Genomic DNA, 19,947 nt, shown 5'->3' with positions numbered 1-19,947 from the left:
GTGTTATCTGGGAGGTATGCAGGAACTTTTGACAAATAAAATTGATAATATTAGACTATGTCTGTATGCAGATGACATTAGCATGGCAATCCATGACAAAGACAAAACTGAAGCAGAACAAAAAATGAAAGAGGCCATAACAGTAGTAAACACTTTCCTAAATGAAAGAAATCTTTTATTAAATAGAAGTAAAACATCATTGGTGAAATTTTCTTGCACAAACTTAAAAAACAAAGCCAATTTTGATAATTTTGAAGAAAAAACAAAGTTTTTGGGACTTACAGTTGATAATACATTAAACTGGTCCAAACATGTTGATAATGTTTGTTGGAAAATAAGCTCTGGAATTTTCATTATCAATAGACTTCGCCCGTTTTGTAATGAGCAAACACTGAAGACAATTTACTATGCTCATATCCATTCACATTTATCATATGGATTAGAAATTTATGGGGGTACAAGCGACTATAACTTAAAAAGAATATTATGCTTACAGAAGGATGCTATTAGATGCATGCTAAATTTAGAAAGAGAGGCCTCTTGTAAAAACTATTTTAAAGATTTAGGGTTTCTAACAGTTTATAGTTTATACATTTACAAAACAATACTTTATGTGAAAAAAATGAATCAAAATTACAGCGACAACAGGACATTCATGAGCATGACACAAGGAACAAACAAAATTTTACAGTTAAAAAGCATAAAAAAGAAAAATTTAAACAAAGACCAGATTATATTGGCATCAAATTTATCAACCACCTCCCAGATAGCATTAGGAGAGAGCTGAGTATGAATATGTTTATAAGAAAGTTGAAAACATTTCTAATAATTAATTCTATTTATAGTAAAGAGGAATTTTTTAAACTATGAGTAGACTATTTATTTTAATTTTTTAACATTATGTGTGTATAACAATGTAACAATGACGCATTCATGTGCAGTTATGTACGTTCTGAATAAAGATTTGATTGATTGAACGGTTAAAAATGGTTGTAAAATTTAATCATTTGCATGCCAATTGAAAGATAAGATTCCAAACTGTCATTTTATTGCATAATGAAATTCATATCATAAAAGGATCATGTAATTTAGTTCACATGTGATCAAAAATTTTGAGTAAACGTACGCATAACAAAACTGCCAAACATGATATTAAAAAAAATCACAGCAAGGAATATTTTAATTTTACTAAGGAACGGATGGTACCACTGTTACAGGGAAGAAAATTCCTTTTAGCGAATTTTCCTATAGGGAACTAGCTATTACCATAGGTGGCACAGGTATTACTTAGACCTGGGAACGATTTACATTTTCATTTTGATGTCCCCAGAGGCCTAAAAAATAAATTTATATATATACTTTGATGAAATTTGGTTTGAAGGTGCAAGGCGGGATAAACTTGAATGACCAGCATGATCGGACCATGGGAACGGGGTTTTATGGGGTAAAAATTGGTTTTTCTAATTTTTAACCTTCAAAACATAAAATTTCCCAATTTTTCTCTAAACTTTCTTAAAGAGCTTAAAAAACAAACAATTCAGTATATCAAAGTGTTTTTGTTGGTTACGGAGAAAACTATAAAAATTGTAAATTTAAAATTCCAATGTTATTTTTGTGGAGAATATTGTAAAATGTTGTAGTTTGTTTGTTTATGGATATATTTCAAACTTGGAAAATATATTGATTTTATACTAAGCTATAATAATTTTTACTTAAAACACACTTTATTAGTTTCCTTGTAGCAGCAAACCTAGGTACTCGTTAAATCTAATCTATATAAATAAAATTAGAGTTTTGTCTGTACATTGCTTAGAATAATGAACTTTTTGGTTAATTTTACATTTCATAGGTCAGAGAAACCGAATCAAACCTTATCTCAATTTCTGTCTGTCTGTCTGTCTGTCTGTCTGTCTGTCTATCTGTCATTCTCTTGGTAACGCTAAAATACGCACTTTATTACAACTACTCCTCAATAACTATAGCACTGTCCCGCCTGAAACTTATTTTCCAAATACTATACATATATGAGATGGTTTTAGACGTATTTCATCGAATATGAGACAGTTAGATATTTAACAGTAAACCCTTGAAAATCAAGTTTTTGTCGATTTTTGACGTGGAATTTCTGGAAGCCCATGTTAACCTTATGAGAAATGAAATTATTGAATCTTAACAGCTGTTTCAATTAAACAAGTTGGTTCTGTTCTGTGATGTTCAATAGCATTAAAGTTACAAGGATTACCAACAGGGTGCAGCACTAGCACTATTATTTCTTTTACATTTATGACAACAGCTAATTTGCAACCTGGAGGCGAGTGAGCGTAGCGAACGAGCTAACCTGAAGGCAAGTGAGCGTAGCGAACGAGCTAACCTGAAGGAAAGTGAGCGCAGCGAACGAGCTCCAACATACAGGTGAGTGAGCGTAGCGAACGAACTTCAACCAGGACGTGATTGAGCCATGCAAACGAGATCAGATAGTAAAAATAAAAGTAAGCCTACCGTTATAGGATCGACCGGCAGACACAGAGGTAATTTAACCTTTTATTGATTGTCATACCGATCCGGAACAACAAAAAACAACATAAAATGAAGCTATGTATAATAGTTTGGCCAGCATATCTTAAAATATGCAAACCAACTGCTGTTCGTTATATAAGAAGGTTTCAACTGAATATTATAAGATCCCCGTGCGTAGAACGGGTACACAGCTAGTGTTATCTAAACAGATCAATTGAAAATCAATTCAGCCAAATGGAAATTCGCTTAGACGGCAGGTTTGCTGCGGCGGGGCTATTTTATTGTGTAAGTTTTGATAACCTTACACATGACTCTCTAAAACAAAACAAACAATTCAGCCACATGTTTTTGAAGTAGCAGAGTGACTATGATAGTCACAGTCGTAAGACATATGTTATTATTGTTTTTCTCCAAAAACCTTCTTTTTTGTTTTAAATGGTATAAAAAGTGTAGTTTATGTGGTTATTAATGGTAAAATTTGTTTCTTCGTAAAATCTATCACTTCAAACCCCGTTTAATGCAGTTGAATTCACTGTTTCCCTTTTATTTTTATTTTTAACATAACTACCTCAAAAGTAATTGTATTTTGAATGATTTTATGTTTATATGTAGGAAGACCTCAACGCCTCCCCACATTGTGGGGGTGTTATTTACGCCGCTGCTGAGTAGTAACTGTCTACCCCGCTACAAAAAAATTTTGAGTTGGGAGTTTGAATTCTGTCTCACTCGTCAGTTCTAGTGTACAACTCATGGAGTTAATCTTTTTGCGCAAAAACTTTGTGACGAGGCTGACCTAAAACACTATTGAAGGCTTAGGCAGGATCTTCTGTCTTTTTTAATTATTTTTGTTCTATGAAATTATGAGATAAAGACTCAAAGACTGTAATGTGAAAATTCTGACCAACTGGCAACTACTACATTACTACTGTTATTTATTGACTAATTCACTGATTACCTTACTACTGTTGTTTTTTTGCAGGAGCGTTTCTAGACATGAGTTGTTCCCCATCAGAGCTCCTCTGATGTCACTGGAGCACTGCATCGCTCCGTTCCTCGACCTATGTGACGTTGATGACAACCACCGCATCACGCTCACTGAATGGGCAAAGTGTCTGGAGCTGGAGGAGGTAGGCATCAGAAGCACTTCAATGTGGTTCATATCCCTCATTTGATATTCCATTTCTAATGGAAAGGGTGTGGCCGAACGGATTAAGTGTTTCACTCACGTAATACTCTGGCTGAGGATGGGAAAGACAGACTATAATTGTCTCGTTGCTATCAACCACTCATGCAGTTTGAGTTGCCATCATGGTTTGGAGCTGAAAGCATCGAAGTTATGCTGTGAATGCATATTTCCAAAACCACAAGTCGGTGATTACGATGCTAAGAGCTATTTACCAGTGGGTTTGTATTCCAAGTTACGACACTCTTCCTTCTGTGAACACAATACAAATTGTGAGTGGAAAAGTTGGATGAAAGTGGTTACACTCTAAAAAAAACTGACAAACACGGAAGACTAAGATTATTGAGAACATCAGAAAATGTCAAGTTGGTCCAAGCAGTGGGCCAAATGCTTGTAGAAATTACTCCTGAGGCATCTGGGGACACAAGTTAGTAAGATTATTATTATTGGACCATTATAATATGGTATGGGTGCTTAGACAAATACAATTAGGAATTCTTCAAAAAATTTGAACTGAGATACCAATAGCATATCTCCTAGTGAGCAAGTCTTTGTAATTGCTCATCTGCTACTTAGACCAACTTAACATTTTCTGTTGTTTTCACTAATAAGCCTATTTGTCATCCATGTTTCTCACTTTTTAAAGTGCTACTACTTTCAATCTTCTTAACACACAATTGGATTCTGTTCACCCAAAAGACAGCAATGCGTGTAGTAAAAACCCGCTAGCAAGAAGTTCTTTGCCTTATACAATCACTGACTTGCTGTTTTGGAAATACGCACACACACTAAAAACCGTGATCTTGTCCGGTATAAACCATGATGGTGACTGAAATGGTATGAGTAGATCTATCTTTCATACCATTTCAGTCACCATTATTTATTCAGATGAAATTATTAATCAATTATCCATGTACATGGTTCTCTTCCTAATACAGTACAGGGTGGGGAAGAACGGATTAATCAGTTGGATATGCGCAGTAGTCCTACTCAGCCTGTGGATGGGGAAGGCGGAAACTAGACCATTAGTGTCCGCCTTTCCCATCCACAGCCAGTGTACTACGCAAATAAAACTGATTAATCAAATAAATCTGTAACCTTCATGTGAATATATCCTACTAAAAAAAAAACAAAAAAAAAACGCTTAGTTACATAGTTCATGGATATATTATAGTTACAATGGCTCAGACTAAGATAAATAACATACGTGCAGGAATAGTTAAACAATTAATTGTTTGAAATTTAATAAGTGTAACAAAATTTCCAAACATTATGTTAAATCACTGTTTTATTTACAGGAAGATCTTGAAGACCGCTGTGAGGTAGTCCGAGGTGAAGAAGAAGAAGAGTAGAACACATGACTGTATCCCATCACTGAACCATTACATTTAAGTTATTTAGTGTAAAATAATGATTCCTTGTAATATAAATTAACAAGTCTTTGTTTTTAAGCTAGTAAAGGTGCTACTAGGTAGTACTTTTAACACTGCCATTTATTATCGAACCTATATGTTAAGATTTGTGTGAAAACATTTTAACGAATAATGACCAAGGTAATTATGATTGTAAAGTCTTTATCAACAAAATTTTCTCTTAGCCTACCATATTAGTTTTTAGTTAATTGTTTTTAATAAACTTAAATACGTTTAACTAAAAGTATATAAAATGTATTATTTTTGCCTTTTTGTTCTATTTCAAAGACTATCACTTTTACACCCGCTAAAGTTACTGAGTTTAATGTTTTTCACAAATAAAAAAATTGAAAAATACAAATATTTTATTTTCTTAGCCTTATCTAGTAGGTATCCATTTTGTTCATTATCCTTTAGGAATGTTGCTTTCTCTTATATTTAATAAAGAACTATGTGTTACATTATTTATTCACAAACAATTTCAAAGGGGTAAAACTTTTGCTAAGACATCCTAAATAAATTTATAGACATTATTCAATGAACTAGAACTATTTGCCTATCAAAATTTTTATTTTACACCAATATGCACCAAGTGCAGGGACAGGTCTATGAAATGAACTTGTCTTACAAGATCTGGACAGTCTACAAATAAAAAAATGTATAAATTTCAAGTTTAATTTTGAAGAGATATTCAACACTTGGAACTGATTGTAAATGTTGGTAGATATTTTTGATAATCCCCTCAACTCCATCTCAACTTACAAGCGACATAAGAGTATTTAACTGAGATCCGAAGTGTTTTACATTATGCAACCAACACTAGTCCAAAACCAGCGAAATATATTCATACAGTTCCAAAATAAATACATAAACTTGTACAGTATTTAAATTTTGCTAAGAAACGTTGGCTGATTTCAACTTTTTTAAAAACCTTTTATGTAAAGTGATTTAGTAACCAACCACTAGTGTACATGTTGCTCGAATTCGAGCAATTGAAAAGTATTACAGGAGTTATTTCAAAACAAATAACAAGTCATATTTACAATGAGTTTAAAAGAGTCAACTCAAAGATTACCGGTGTGTAACTCAGACCATGTTCATCTTTGTCATTGATTAATCTAAAGCATTAAGGTCGGTTTTCTCCTTCTCAAAATGCCTCGCTGTACAGGCAACAAAGGTCATTGATAGAGGGCCAATTTAGAACGAAAAGTCGTTTTGGGGTAGTGTTAGGGCGCATTTGTAACCTAATAGCATAGAATAAATAAACACCATCATTACTTCATCAATGCTAATAGTTGAGGTTGTCCAGGTTCAGTTGCTGACTGTGTGAGTTAAGCCTATTACTCGCCACTGTTCTGTAGCTGCGGTCGTTATCACGATTACGCCTCCGGTCTATGTTTCGTTGTCATCGCGTCATAGGCAATTAAAAGAAAAAAACAACAAATAAACAAATTGTAGTTAACACATTGCGTGCGTGTTACCGCCCGGGCGGTAGTGTGCACCCGCCAAACTTATTCGGTTTGAGTGCAGCCGCACTCCGGTGTAGGTAGGAGTATTTTTGTCCGTGCTTCGTGTATGACAGTGGCAGTTTTGTGGTGCAATCCGTTTGTAATTATCGTTACTCGTTCCGAAACTATACCTGGACGATTTTGACTCACTCATTACGTTTGTTAACTGTAATTTTGTGCTATATTAGTGTGTTTTATTGTAAAATAATGGCATCTACTGTGGGTGTTTAGCAATCTACGTCGACTCTTGTCATGAAACAGGACATCACCACACGTTATTTGATATTCGTCATACCGAAATATGAAAGCCAATCACCCGGCAATCGGGTTTGTTCGACGCTGCGGGCTGCACCGCACTGGGGCTACGCCTGCCATTTGATGGGCCGCAGCAAACGTGTTAAACAAAACAACGATAAATATCACAGATTTAAGTAACAATCATGCTAACACGATCCGTCTTGGGGGTTATGTTTACACAAAAAATGTACTCAATGTGTTTCATTGAATTGAAAAATAAATAACAGCAATAAAATTATACAGCTGATAAAAATGTAAACAATTATGTTCTTCATAAGGATAACATGGGAACTTTCAAAGCCACTGGGGCAGAGCCCAAGGGACTTTTCAAAAATGTAAGACCAGTTTGCAAATCTACGTGACACGCTCTTTCCAATGAGACGTCAATGGATAAAATCGGTTAAGAAATGGTGGAGGTGTTCAACCGACAAAGTTTCATGTAGCGTATTAATTATATAGATAGGTGTGTGTACGAATTTCTGAAGAGAATTATTCATGTATGATAGTAGTGAACAAAAAGAAGAAAAAACTTGGTATAATTAACTTGCTAACTTAGTCAGAATCAATTTATTGTGTATAATCTTTTTGTTGCATTATTAAGGAAAAATAATTCTCCAAAAACTTAATGTTCAGGCCTTTGACATGTGATAAATGCCAGCTTTTAACCACGTGTTTGTCCAAAATGTTACAGTCAAAATTCACCTATCAAAAATGGGTGTAGTTAGTTTTTTTTTTTAAATCAAATCGACAACAACCAAAGCAAGTTAAGATGTTTATGTGGTGTGTAAATATTTCTTCTTCATCTTGCAGCAAAACATGACTGCCGCACGAATGTAGGCTGTTATGTTACATGGTGATTTACATTAAAGCAGTCAAGGATGGTTGTATCAAAACAATTGAATAACTGAATCAATTGTAAAATAATCTATAATATGACAGTAGTTGATTGTGGTGGCACTATTCCTTTAATCTGTCAAATGCCAATACAAACACATTATGAATGGAACAAAACATTGAAACACCCGGGACAACTTGAACATAATTTTATTTACAACAAATACGTTATGTACAATCTTCAGACTACAAAATGTTTAGTGTACAAAAATATCTGCACATGACTAATATCAATATTTATAACAGACTATATCACAACAATTCAGATTATTACTAAATATCAATATAAAACACTACTTATTGAAATTTTTACATACAAAATGTGTCACAAGTTTTTTTACAAACTTCTAGAAAAGTTAAGCTTGTTACAAAAATAACATTATCTCCTTTAATATTATCTGATTTTAAGATGTAGATTTTGTAAAAAACATTACATGGATTTAACATTTAACATATTTAAACTTATATTGGAGGCTATGGTTAATAAATACCAACTACAATTTCCATACTTAAAAGACAAACAAATTATTTTATCTGAGAAAAGGTTGTACAAGCCAATACATGTAGAAAATTGCAGCAAAAATGAGTGTCTTGATCAATCGGCATTTCTTACTAAATAATGTCTAAGATAAGGAAACAATCATAACACTTCTAAATATTTCTTCAATTTCACATAATTCAATTATGAAAAAAATGTGATTTATAAACCTAAAAATCTAAAATACACAAAGTAAATCAGTGTGAGTCAGCACCATAATGAAGGAGAAAAAGTTGAAGAAAGAACAGTGTTAAGGGATTGTTATCATCACCAGTAAACTTAGAAAGCAAAATCAGGGTGGATCAAGAATTTCGCCAAAAATCTTAATGCAAATAAGATAAAATAGGCAAGTGTTAATACTGTATAAGAAAATTGATATTTTATAATTTAATTTATTTAAATGACACAATTTGTAGCAAAACACAAACCGTATGATACCGAGTACATTTTTTTCAGCAATAGAATTATTTATTAGATGCAAAAAGAAGATGTATGCTTTTTATTTACTCTGTTTAAGTTTGAGTTAAACAAAGTTATTCAAGTGGTTGTTTCTAAAACATTAAGAGTATTTTCTAAACCTCTTTGTCAATTGAATGAATTAGAGTTACTTAGTCATAATCAATATTTTAATATTTCTTTTATCCCACACTCTAATACCTGTACGTGTTCTGTGACGTTATTATGGTGAAGAAACTACAAAAGGAGGAGAACAGTAAACTCTAAAACAAGTGAAATATACAAGAACTCACCGCAATTCATAAGTCACTTAATAAGGTGTAGAGATATATCAACTGTTTGTGCAAAAAATCAAAGCATGTATGGCAAATATAGAGTGCCAACTAGAATGTCTAATAACTAATCAGAAACTAACCTTAACACTAAAGTAAATAGCATTTTCTAAATTAATATTAGAAAACCACTCATTACATAACAGTTGTTATGATTTGAAAGTGCACCTTTAAAATGCTAGTCAATAGTAAAAATATCCCTAGTAACTCTTAATTACTCTCAATAATGAAGTTACGTTGTGTTCATGGTGGCAAACTTCACTAACATAATCAGTCTGATATGTAGGAATGGCAGTATTACGACTAATAATACTACACAGTGGCAATTTCGATTCAATTAAGAAACCCAGTTTGAAATATTATAAAAGAAGTTAACATATTTTAGGCTATAAAACATCAGTATTGATTATAATGAATTACAGCTGAACTTGGCGAGAAAGAAATTCAGATAAAGTGAATGTGTAACGTAAAAAATATAGTTCAAATGCCCGTTTGTTCTTGTACTAATCGACTAACTGTGTTGTTATGAAACTGAATCGTAAGGACTAAAATAATCGTAAGGTCTAATGTATATTTAAATTAACTCTCCTCACAATTAACATAACTTGTATAACTTACAGCAAGTTTTGTTTAATTAAAAAACTATTTACAATCACAGCGCTATCATTCATGGTTTTTTTTTCTCCTCTAAATACTCACATAACAGAAACATGGTTTGCAAAAATTACGAAGGCTTAATTGTTTACCCGAATTAACAAACTATCAAACCATAGAACTATTTATAAGCTAGGTGTATATAGTGATATAGGTGGACTTGTAAGTATACTGGACTGGCCTCTTGTTGTGGCTGGTGACTGATGTGGTGTGTTTAGCCTTCACATATAGCAGTGAGTGCCGCCATCAGTACGATACCACTGACCAGGCTGGCAAACTGCTTCAGTGACTCTTTCGGGTTGTCCTCTTGCAGCAACTCCGGCAACACTGTCACCAGAGAGATGTGTAGGAAGCCACCCGCAGTGAATGGCAGGATCCATGACGTTTTGGCTTCTGTATGAATGTAAAAAAAAATTAGTCATCTGATTAGAAAACTGATAATTAACTAAAGAAAGGATTGATATATAAGATGCTTTGATAACGTACCAATATATAACAGACATGCTGTTAACCCATTGATGCTGTAATTTGGTTAATTCTCTATTAAGCATCTTTTTTAGGTAATGTACTCAACGCTATACTCCTCAGAGCTACCATGCCACCATTGGCCGATTGTGTCAATTTCCACTATAAGCATACGACGACAGTAGGTTATATTAGACGTTACTTGAGGGCCAGTGCTTTAGCAAACAGTGTTCTTACATTCAGTAAGCTTCCAGCTGTGCATATATAAGTCTTAAACGGATGATTTTGAAAAAACAGAGACATAATGCAGTACTGAAATTCTTAGAAGACTACGACAAAAGTGGAGCTCACTTTTTGAATCATAAGTCAATGCACCGTGATATTACTCGACCATCATGCATTACTCCATTATTGCTATAATCATTAAAAATCTAGTGATGATTAAAAAAAATGGCCTTTGTGCATTTATTGAAATAAAGTTAGATCCAGTTTCCAACCATCAAAGAGCTACTGACTTTTTTAAGATTGATCGGCAGCATACTGCTTAGTAATCAAGCACTTCCACTCAGCTACAATTTAAGACGTACCCATGCTGGTGCCAGCGCCACTGAACATGACAGCAGTGAGGGCCCCGACAGTGCCAGCCATTCCTGTCAGCAGTTGAGCCTTGGCTGCGTCCCATCTACTGAACCCAGCTCTCAGCAGAATGGCAAAGTCTCCGATCTCATGAGGAACCTACACAATACACCAATCAAAACACTATCCATTTCCTGATAGCACAAAAAATACGTCAAATAACACTTACTAGAGGTTGTCCAGTGGTTAAAAACTCGACCAAAAAATATGTAATATTTACAGACATCTCTATTTTCGCCCCACGCTGTAAATAAAACATGTGATTGTAATTTCTTTTCCATTTGTTTTCAAAATACACAGTTATTTTTATAGGGATTGGGCCGTGAATGTGGGAGACGATGAAGTTGTTATCTGATGATGACTACGGGAAGTATTCACGATCATGGAAGACAATGATGACGCCTCGGGGAGATACCGTGCCAAGCTTAAGTGCAAGTTTAGGCGGAAATACATGTGAAAATGTTTTTTAAAGATTATTGGGAGCGGGAAAGCCTGGCGAACAAACTTGCGGGGCGGGGGGGGGCTTTTATCGCCGCCACTGGAATTTCGTCTACATATCTAACATAAAGCTTTACATCATGACTGAGTTTAAGGTTTTCTAATATTTCTTTTTTGTGATGTAAAAATACTTCTGACAAATTTCCCGAAAGTGGGCTTCCCATTGCCAAACCATCTGTTTGTTCATAGAAGTTTTTGTTGAATCTAAAATCATTTTGTTTCAAAAAAGCTGTGAGCAGGTATACAATCTGAATTACATATTCATTTGTTAATCCATTATGTATAAGCCTACATTTGACAAGATCCACAGTTTCAGCTACAGGTATGTTGGTGTACAGATTGAAATATGAAATGAGACTAACCTACTGTTTGATTCTATATCTATGTTCTTAACACATTCAACAAATTCAAATCTGTTCTCTACATTATACATGTATTCTAATTCTAGATCATTGCTGAGTTTACTTGCTAACATTTTCGAAACATTGGAGGTAGGAGCACATTAACTAAGGGTCTCATTGGTACATTCTTCTTGTGTATTTTCAGGATCCCTTTTATCACGGGTGCTTTGGAATTTAGGATGTTCATCCTCTGTCGACATTCTTCGGGAATCACTCTGGTGCATCTCTTCACCACATAGGACAGCTCTTTTTGGTACCTCTGCGTCGGATCCTTAGATAAGTTCTTTGAAGATATTTTCTTTGATAATTTCTTCAGTCTTCTTTATATATTCTTCTTTTCCGAAGATTATGATGGCATTAATTTTATCTGTTTTCACTGCAATTTAACTGTTCTCTTCAAGTTTCTTTTTTATTTTGTTGCATGTCTCCAGTTCTTTATTTTTACTGGGATCTATGGGTCCTAGGCTAGTGAAAGCGTTGGATGTCACTTCCTTCCGAACGGTATAATGGTCGGCATCTTTGATCATACGTTTGCCTCAACTTCAGTAGCTAGTAGTTCGTTTTCGTTCTTCTTCTTAATTGTGAAGTTGTGTTTCATTCCGTAATTTAAAATCTTGGTTCCTTCTTCTCAGCGAAGAATGTCTGAATGATTGAATGTCTATAATTGACTCTCTGCTGGAAATTGTGTCCTGCACTCGTCTTATTCAAGTCTTCGTTGTCTCTATTCTTCTCTGATAGTTTATTAAATTTGTTGTTTATCCGGGAATACTTTTGCTACATTGCACCTTCAATTTCTTCACAGATGACTTCATGCAGAAGGCTCCATACGCGCAGTCCGTACAGTCGTAAGAATTGCAGATGGATGTCGTAGGCGATTACGTTCAGCTCGTCTTTTTCACAGTTAAGTTACTTGAACATGTTCTGGATGAACAACACCTATGCATGTTTCTTGTTTCTTTTGGCGGTGGTGGAGTTTAAGTGTGAATATATCATTATAAGTGTTATTGGACTATGGTTTGTGCTTTCAGGTAATTTAACACGTATGATGCTGATCAAGAAGTTATTTACTAACCATTTGTAATGTAATTGAAAATTAAACAACTGATAATTTCAAGTATACCCAACCATTTTTAAACTATTTACAGTGTTACTGAAAAGTTAAGAGAACGCATCAGCCCCCAAACTGCAAAATAACATTGGTGATTAATTGAAAAAGATGTCAACAAAAAAACACCTCTGAGACAGAGACTATTGATGGACATAAAAAATATTCAGTCCCAGGCCACAAGTGACAGTAAAGCGTTTGAGGGCTCTCAATGAAGAAAAAGAAAATGTCTGTAACGTTCACTAACATGGGGGGCATCGGTCATTGAGTTGGTCAATGGTGTAAAGGTGTTGAGAAAAATATTCATGAAATATTAAATGAAAATCTTTGTCCTTTGTTTCTTAAAAATAAATCTAACTAACTATTCAAGTAAGACTTGAATGAGTACTCAATTTTGAGCTATAGACATTCAACACTTATTAGGTGCTGACTAATGGTAAATAGCACAATGTTAATACTACATCTTCAATTCATGGATGAACTGTAAGTGCATCTACAACACATTCCCTTTTCAAGAACAGGCAAGATAACTTACTTCATGAACTAAAATGGCAAAGGTGGTGAGAGCTCCAACTCTAGGAGACAAGAGAAAACTGCCACCAACAGCCAAACCGTGGGTGAAGTTGTCAATGCCGTTGGCTATCAGGTTTAGGTACCCGGCCACCTGCACATAAACATAACACTCACAAGAAAGAGAACTTGTACACATTTTGGTTCACGGTAGAACTCCAATTATCCGAACTCCAACTTCTGAATCTCAAATTGCCGATCATCCGAATCTCGATGTACATTGTACAGCAAAAAAGATGTTGTGAGTTAATAAAGAATTTGAATTTTGACTATCCAAATGGGGTCCAGCCGCAATTGATTCTAGTAGTTCTACTGTAAACTCCAACTATCCAAACTCCAACTATACATATCCCAATTATTCTAATCTCTTTTGAATAGAAATTTTAAACTCTAAAACTGCAGTTATACACAAAGTTATTAAAAGAAGGCAGAAGCTGTGGTCGTAGAAAAATCCTGAACATCTCCCACAGTTAGGTAGATATCATCATCATCTCCCGCAGTTGTGAAGGCATCTTCATCGTCTTTAGTAATTGCAGTAAGATCTTAAATACCTCTTAGGTCATATGGATATCATGATCGTCTCTCGCACTCATGAAAACATCATAATCGTATAACGCGATCACGGTAAAATCTTAATCATCTTTCGAAGCTCCGCAGCCTTAAAATAAATATATTATCCGAGAAATAATCAAATTTATGATTTTTGATTTAGTAATACAGTATCTTGAGTTTAACTGATTCAAAAGATCAATAGCTCAAATGCCTATAATTTACTGATTATTTTGAGTCTAAAACATATAAAAAAAAAACACGAAAAAAAGTGGAGCTATTGATTTTTAATCATAGAAAAAACCTTATGAAAAATACTTTTTATGTTGGTCGTTTACCTTGCGTTTGCTTGAAACTCGTCCGATTTGAATAACTAATATCTGAAATATAGCTGGTATTACACTGAAGGTTCTTAGACCAAAATATATAGGATTAGATAATTATAACTGGTGAAATACATCTTAGATTGAAGTAAGAATAAAAATAAAAAAATGAATCAAATTAGTTTTTTGGCCGAGTAATACAGTAGGTAAATATATGCCGATGCTTAATGTGAAATCTGTGCATGCATACCTTCAATTTAGACCTTAATCATAAAGATCAGTCGGGTAGAAGAGCTAAACGAACTCGGATAAGAAAAACCAAATTTAACTCCCATAAGAAATACAAGGGGAGCAAATTTCATTTACATATAAGCCAAGTGGGATTATAGATAAATATATGCAGATTTGATGGCAAATCTGTGTGTTCATACCTTCAGTTTGAGACCTCAATCATGAAAATCGGCCGGGTAGAAGAGTCGAACGAACTCGGAAAAAAGAAACCAAACTTAACTCCCATAAGAAAAAGAAATACATGGGGAGCAAATTTCATTTACGTATAAGCCGAGTGGGATTGGGATTATAGATAAATATATGCCGATGCTTGATGGCAAATATGTGCGTGCGTACCTTCAATTTGAAACCTCAATCATGAAAATTGGTCGGGTAGCAGAGCCGAACGAACTTGGAAAAGAAAAAACAAATTTTTTAAATATAAAAGATAAAGGCTCTGTGGAGTTATACAGGGTGTCCCGGAACTCTCTACCAATATTTTAGGGCATTGCTCCTGGGTAAGAAACATACCTAAATATCATATTTAAATTGTCCGGAAGTCCTTAGTTACTCACACAGCCGCCATTTTGTTTTTTCCAGTTAGTAATTTTTTTCTAAAGAATGGTTAAACATACGAAATGGAAACTTTGCACAAACATTAATGACAACTAGACAAAGCTACAAAAAAATTATGAAGATTTTTCAAATTCATAAAACAAAATGGCGACCATTTAAAATGTTGTTTCTTAAATAGCTCAAAAACCGTTGATTTTAAAAAAATTTTAAATGGCCGCCATTTTGTTTTATGAATTTGAAAAATCGTCATAATTTTTTTGTAGCTTTGTCTAGTTGTCATTAATGTTTGTGCAAAGTTTCCATTTCGTATGTTTAACCATTCTTTAGAAAAAAATTAATAACTGAAAAAAACAAAATGGCGGCTGTGTGAGTAACTAAGGACTTCCGGACAATTTAAATATGATATTTAGGTATGTTTCTTACCCAGGAGCAATGCCCTAAAATATTGGTAGAGAGTTCCGGGACACCCTGTAGTTCTGCTGAATCATCTTTAATCCACAAATTACACTTTGTATAGAAAATATAACAAGATAAATTGCACACAAAAAATAGTATCTAGTTTGGGTAGGACAACTGGTTTCCAATAATGGCATATCTATCTCAAATAAACCTGCAATTTTGGCAAATGATTCATTCGCAGTTTTATCTTAGTTTTTCTCACAAAGGAAATGATAGAGCACAAACTAGATAAAGAACTTCCTTCCTGATATGACATTTAAATTCACATTTGCACTACAGCTGATAATACAATAAATAAGTTTATTATTTATTTACTACCATGATAGAGTTAAACCTTGTATTGATGGTCAAAGGTTAAACCAAGAACCATAATACAGGAAAACATTTTTAATTTTCAACCACCAACATTATGAAATCTGTAGTATATTTTTCTGATAAAGATACTAGTTTTAAAAATAGTCAATAAATTCTTAAATCATAAACAGGCTACACTACAAACACTCTCAAACCTATCCTTTAACCCCTTCTCTTTATTTAGTTGAAGCTCATAAATTCTTAGGGGTTTATGTACATAACACAGTTAAATGGGATTCACAATTGAATTGGAACTTCCACGACTCTGCAATGGTACCCAACTTATTGTTACTTCGTTGAAACAAAACATTATTGAAGCCCAGATTCTCACCGGATGTGCAAAAGGCAATACAAGTTTCATACCAAGAATTCCAATCATTCCAACAGACTTAACGTTTACATTTAAATGGCTTCAATTTCCACTGAAGATTGCCTTTGCCATGACAATAACTAAAGCACAAGGCCAAACTCTTCAAGTAGCTGGCTTACATCTAGAAAATCAATGTTTTTCTAATGGCCAACTGTATGTGGCATGCTCACGTGTATCGTGCAGCAGAGATTTGTACATATACACACCAGACAACAAAGCTGCAAACATTGTTTATAAAAACGTTTTGTAATCGTTGCAAAGTAATCTTAAGCCCATTGTAATCTGAAACTGTACACATCTAAAAGCTTTCTGAACAAATTACTCTTTCATTTAACTTTTAGCTACCCCAAAATTTGGTACTTTTACTTCCGCACTTAAATTTAGTATCACCCGTAGCGAAGCACGGGTACTTTAGCTAGTTCTCCATAAGAATAACATGGGAATTTTAAATTTACAATATTTTTTTAATGTTTTCCGTTACCAATAACCGTCCAAAAATACTTTGATATACTAAAATATTTGGTTTTTTAAGCTCTTTAAAAAGTTCTAGAGAGAAATTTATCCCATTTTTGATCCAAAAACATAGGATTTGGCAATTTCTTACAAAACAATTTTGTAGATTCAAAGGTTTATTGCGGACATTTTCGATCACGAATGTAAAAAACAATACACAACGTTTCGGGATCTGGAATCTGATCCCGTCCTCAGGTGAAAAAAAACTTAACTAACACATTACAACTAACAATACACAAATGCCCAACCTAAGTTGGAATACACTACAGAGGGTAGTAGTCAAAAAATATTCACTGTATAGCAGTCAAGTCATGATACAACATGCAAATAATAACAAATCACAAAACACTATACCGTAATCTGTAAAAGGTAGTGTGTGTAAAAGGTAGTCTGTAGTGTATTCCAACTTAGGTTGGGCGTTTGTGTATTGTTAGTTGTAAACACAATACACAACACATATAAAAACCAGATATGAGATGGTTGTCATATCTGATTACCATGGATATGAAAATCGGACTAAAATCAACTTATCTAAGCTTTAATTTTATTGTATTCAGGGTGTCTAGTTAATTTCCATTATAAAATTCAAGACTAATTCCAGACTTTTCAAGACTAATTCCAGATTTTTCAAGACTAGTTTTTTCCACAATTGGTGGGTGTTGATACCAAAATGTATCGATTCTCGATTCTTGATACCGATACCGATTTTGATAGCTTAACCGAATTTTCTAAATAATACTAGGCCTACACCAACCCCTGTCTTTGTCATAAAGTAGTATTATGATAATGTGGTGTTTTCAAGTAAAGAAATAATGCAGCAATAAAAAATTCTAACTAGCAAATTTGTTTTTTTTTTTTCATGAAATCTTCCGCGTACCGTACGTTTAGACATCATCATTGACTCCAGCGGTTACAGAAACATGATCGTCGTCGTCCGCGATCACCGCAAAATCATGAACATTTCCCGCGGCCGTGTAGACATCACCGTCCTCTCCCGCGGTCACGGAAACGTCATCGTCATCTCCCGCGGTCACGGAAACGTCATCGTCATCTCCCGCGGTCACGGAAACGTCATCGTCGTCGTCCGCGATGGCGGCAAAATCATGAACATTTCTCGCGGCCGTGTAGACCCGCGGTCACGAAAACGTCATCGTCATCTCCTACGGTCACGGAAACGTTATCGTCGTCGTCCGCGATCACGGCAAAATCATGAACATTTCCCGCGGCCGTGTAGACCCGCGGTCACGAAAACGTCATCGTCATCTCCTACGGTCACGGAAACGTTATCGTCGTCGTCCGCGATCACGGCAAAATCATGAACATTTCCCGCGGCCGTGTAGACCCGCGGTCACGAAAACGTCATCGTCATCTCCCGCGGTCACGGAAACGTTATCGTCGACGTCCGCAATCACGGCAAAATCATGAACATTTCCCGCGGCTGTTTAGACATCAACGTCATCTCCCGCGGTCACGGAAACGTTATCGTCGACGTCCGCAATCACGGCAAAATCATGAACATTTCCCGCGGCCGTGTAGAGATCATCGTCGTCTCCCGCGGTCACGGAAACGTCATCGTCGTCGTCCGCGATCACGACAAAATCATGAACCTTTCCCGCGGCCGAGCAGATATCATCGTCGTCTCCGGCGGTCACGGAAACGTCATCGTCATCCCCCGCGGTCACGGAAACGTCATCGTCATCCCCCGCGGTCACGGAAACGTCATCGTCGTCTCTCGTGGTCACGGAAACGTTAATCGTCGTCTCCCGCTGTCACGGTAACGTTATCGTCGTCCCCAGCGGTCACGGAAAGGTCATCGTCGTCTCCCGTGGTTTCGGAAACGTCATCGTCGTCGTCTACTATCGCGGCAAAATCATGAACATATCCCGCGGCCGTGTAGACATCATCGTCGTCTCCCGTGGTCACGGAAACGTCATCGTCGTCGTCCGGGATCGCGACAAAATCATGAACATTTCCCGCGGCTGTTTAGACATCACTATCATCTCCCGCGGCCACGGAAACTTCATCGTCTTCTTCCGCGGTCACGGAAAGGTAATCGTCGTCTCCCGTGGTTTCGGAAACGGCATCGTCGTCGTCCACTATCGCGGCAAAATCGTGAACATTTCCCGAGGCCGTGAGGACAATCATCATTGGCTTTCGCGGTTACGTAAACGGAAGACGACGATCGCGGCACAAACATAAAAATTCCCGACTTTGAAATCAAATTTAAGACTAAATCCCGACTTTTCAAGACCATTTTGAAATTCAATACTAATTCCCGACTTTCCCGATTTTCCCGACTACTAGACACCCTGTGTATTTTTATGTCTTTCATAGTTTAGTTTGTGTTTTATGTAGACAAATTTCATAAAAACATTATGATAAGCAAATTATTTTAATATCTTTAAACATTTTTTTTACTATAAGACTCTAACCAAATATTCATTAAATTTAATTGCTGACAAGGGCCCTGCGACATGCCGATTAACTTCTTCCCTAATGGGTTAACATGATTAAATATCAAGATAACTAGGTACACAGAAATTGTGAACCACTCAGCAGACCTGCTCATGTGAGGGCCGCTCCTTGGCCTTGGAGGGGCAGATCTTGTCTTCACAGTTGTTGTTGTGTGAACAGTTGTCGTCTGCTGACTCTGGCACTGGCACTGCCGACAGTCCGTCAGCCACCTACAGCAGAGCACAGGACTTAAAAAACTGAATATGAGGTTAAATGGGCCATAGATGATGGTGTCCAGCTACCTCCACACACAAACACCTGACATTAGCCTTGTCCTAACAGAAAATGGATAGGTTTCTTGGTGACAAATAGATACTTGCATTTCTCTGTATTAACATTCCAAAACAGTTAGCATTAAAATGTTTACACATATTTATATTTTAGTTTTAGAGGGGTTCAAAATTAAGAAACACATGTCTAAATTTACATATTCTCAATGAGAGCTGCTTTAGAATATGAGGTATTATAGATGAAAATTAGGGAAACTAAGGTTCTTTATGATTATCTTCCATCATTCTCCCACCCTCCCTTTAAGAGGAAATTTGTTTGCATT

The 19,947-nt window shown here is 35.4% G+C and overlaps 2 protein-coding genes across 2 annotated transcripts in view; one reads left to right on the top strand and one right to left on the bottom strand.

Annotated features, from left to right (window-relative positions):
- Positions 1-5,445, top strand: part of LOC128987059 (SPARC) — a 29,025-nt gene extending 23,580 nt beyond the window's left edge. Inside the window, exons 7-8 of the mRNA XM_054407730.1 lie at positions 3,497-3,644; positions 4,999-5,445. Of these exons, the coding sequence (XP_054263705.1) occupies positions 3,497-3,644; positions 4,999-5,052 (202 nt within the window). The 3' untranslated portion in view covers positions 5,053-5,445. The remainder of the gene's footprint in view (positions 1-3,496; positions 3,645-4,998) is intronic.
- A 2,499-nt stretch (positions 5,446-7,944) lies between these two features.
- Positions 7,945-19,947, bottom strand: part of LOC128985738 (zinc transporter ZIP13 homolog) — a 42,594-nt gene continuing 30,591 nt past the window's right edge. The window contains exons 4-7 of the mRNA XM_054405563.1: positions 19,442-19,564; positions 13,432-13,560; positions 10,844-10,991; positions 7,945-10,184 (exon numbers count right to left, since the gene is read on the bottom strand). Coding sequence (XP_054261538.1) covers positions 10,006-10,184; positions 10,844-10,991; positions 13,432-13,560; positions 19,442-19,564 — 579 coding nt within the window. The 3' untranslated portion in view covers positions 7,945-10,005. The remainder of the gene's footprint in view (positions 10,185-10,843; positions 10,992-13,431; positions 13,561-19,441; positions 19,565-19,947) is intronic.

Source organism: Macrosteles quadrilineatus, unplaced genomic scaffold, assembly GCF_028750875.1.
Source record: "Macrosteles quadrilineatus isolate MER2022 unplaced genomic scaffold, UCM_ALF_1.0 Scaffold_2__2_contigs__length_208266976, whole genome shotgun sequence".
Lineage (NCBI taxonomy): Eukaryota > Metazoa > Arthropoda > Insecta > Hemiptera > Cicadellidae > Macrosteles > Macrosteles quadrilineatus.
Note: the sequence above shows the minus strand (reverse complement) of the source record. Positions and strands in the feature narration are given on the sequence as shown.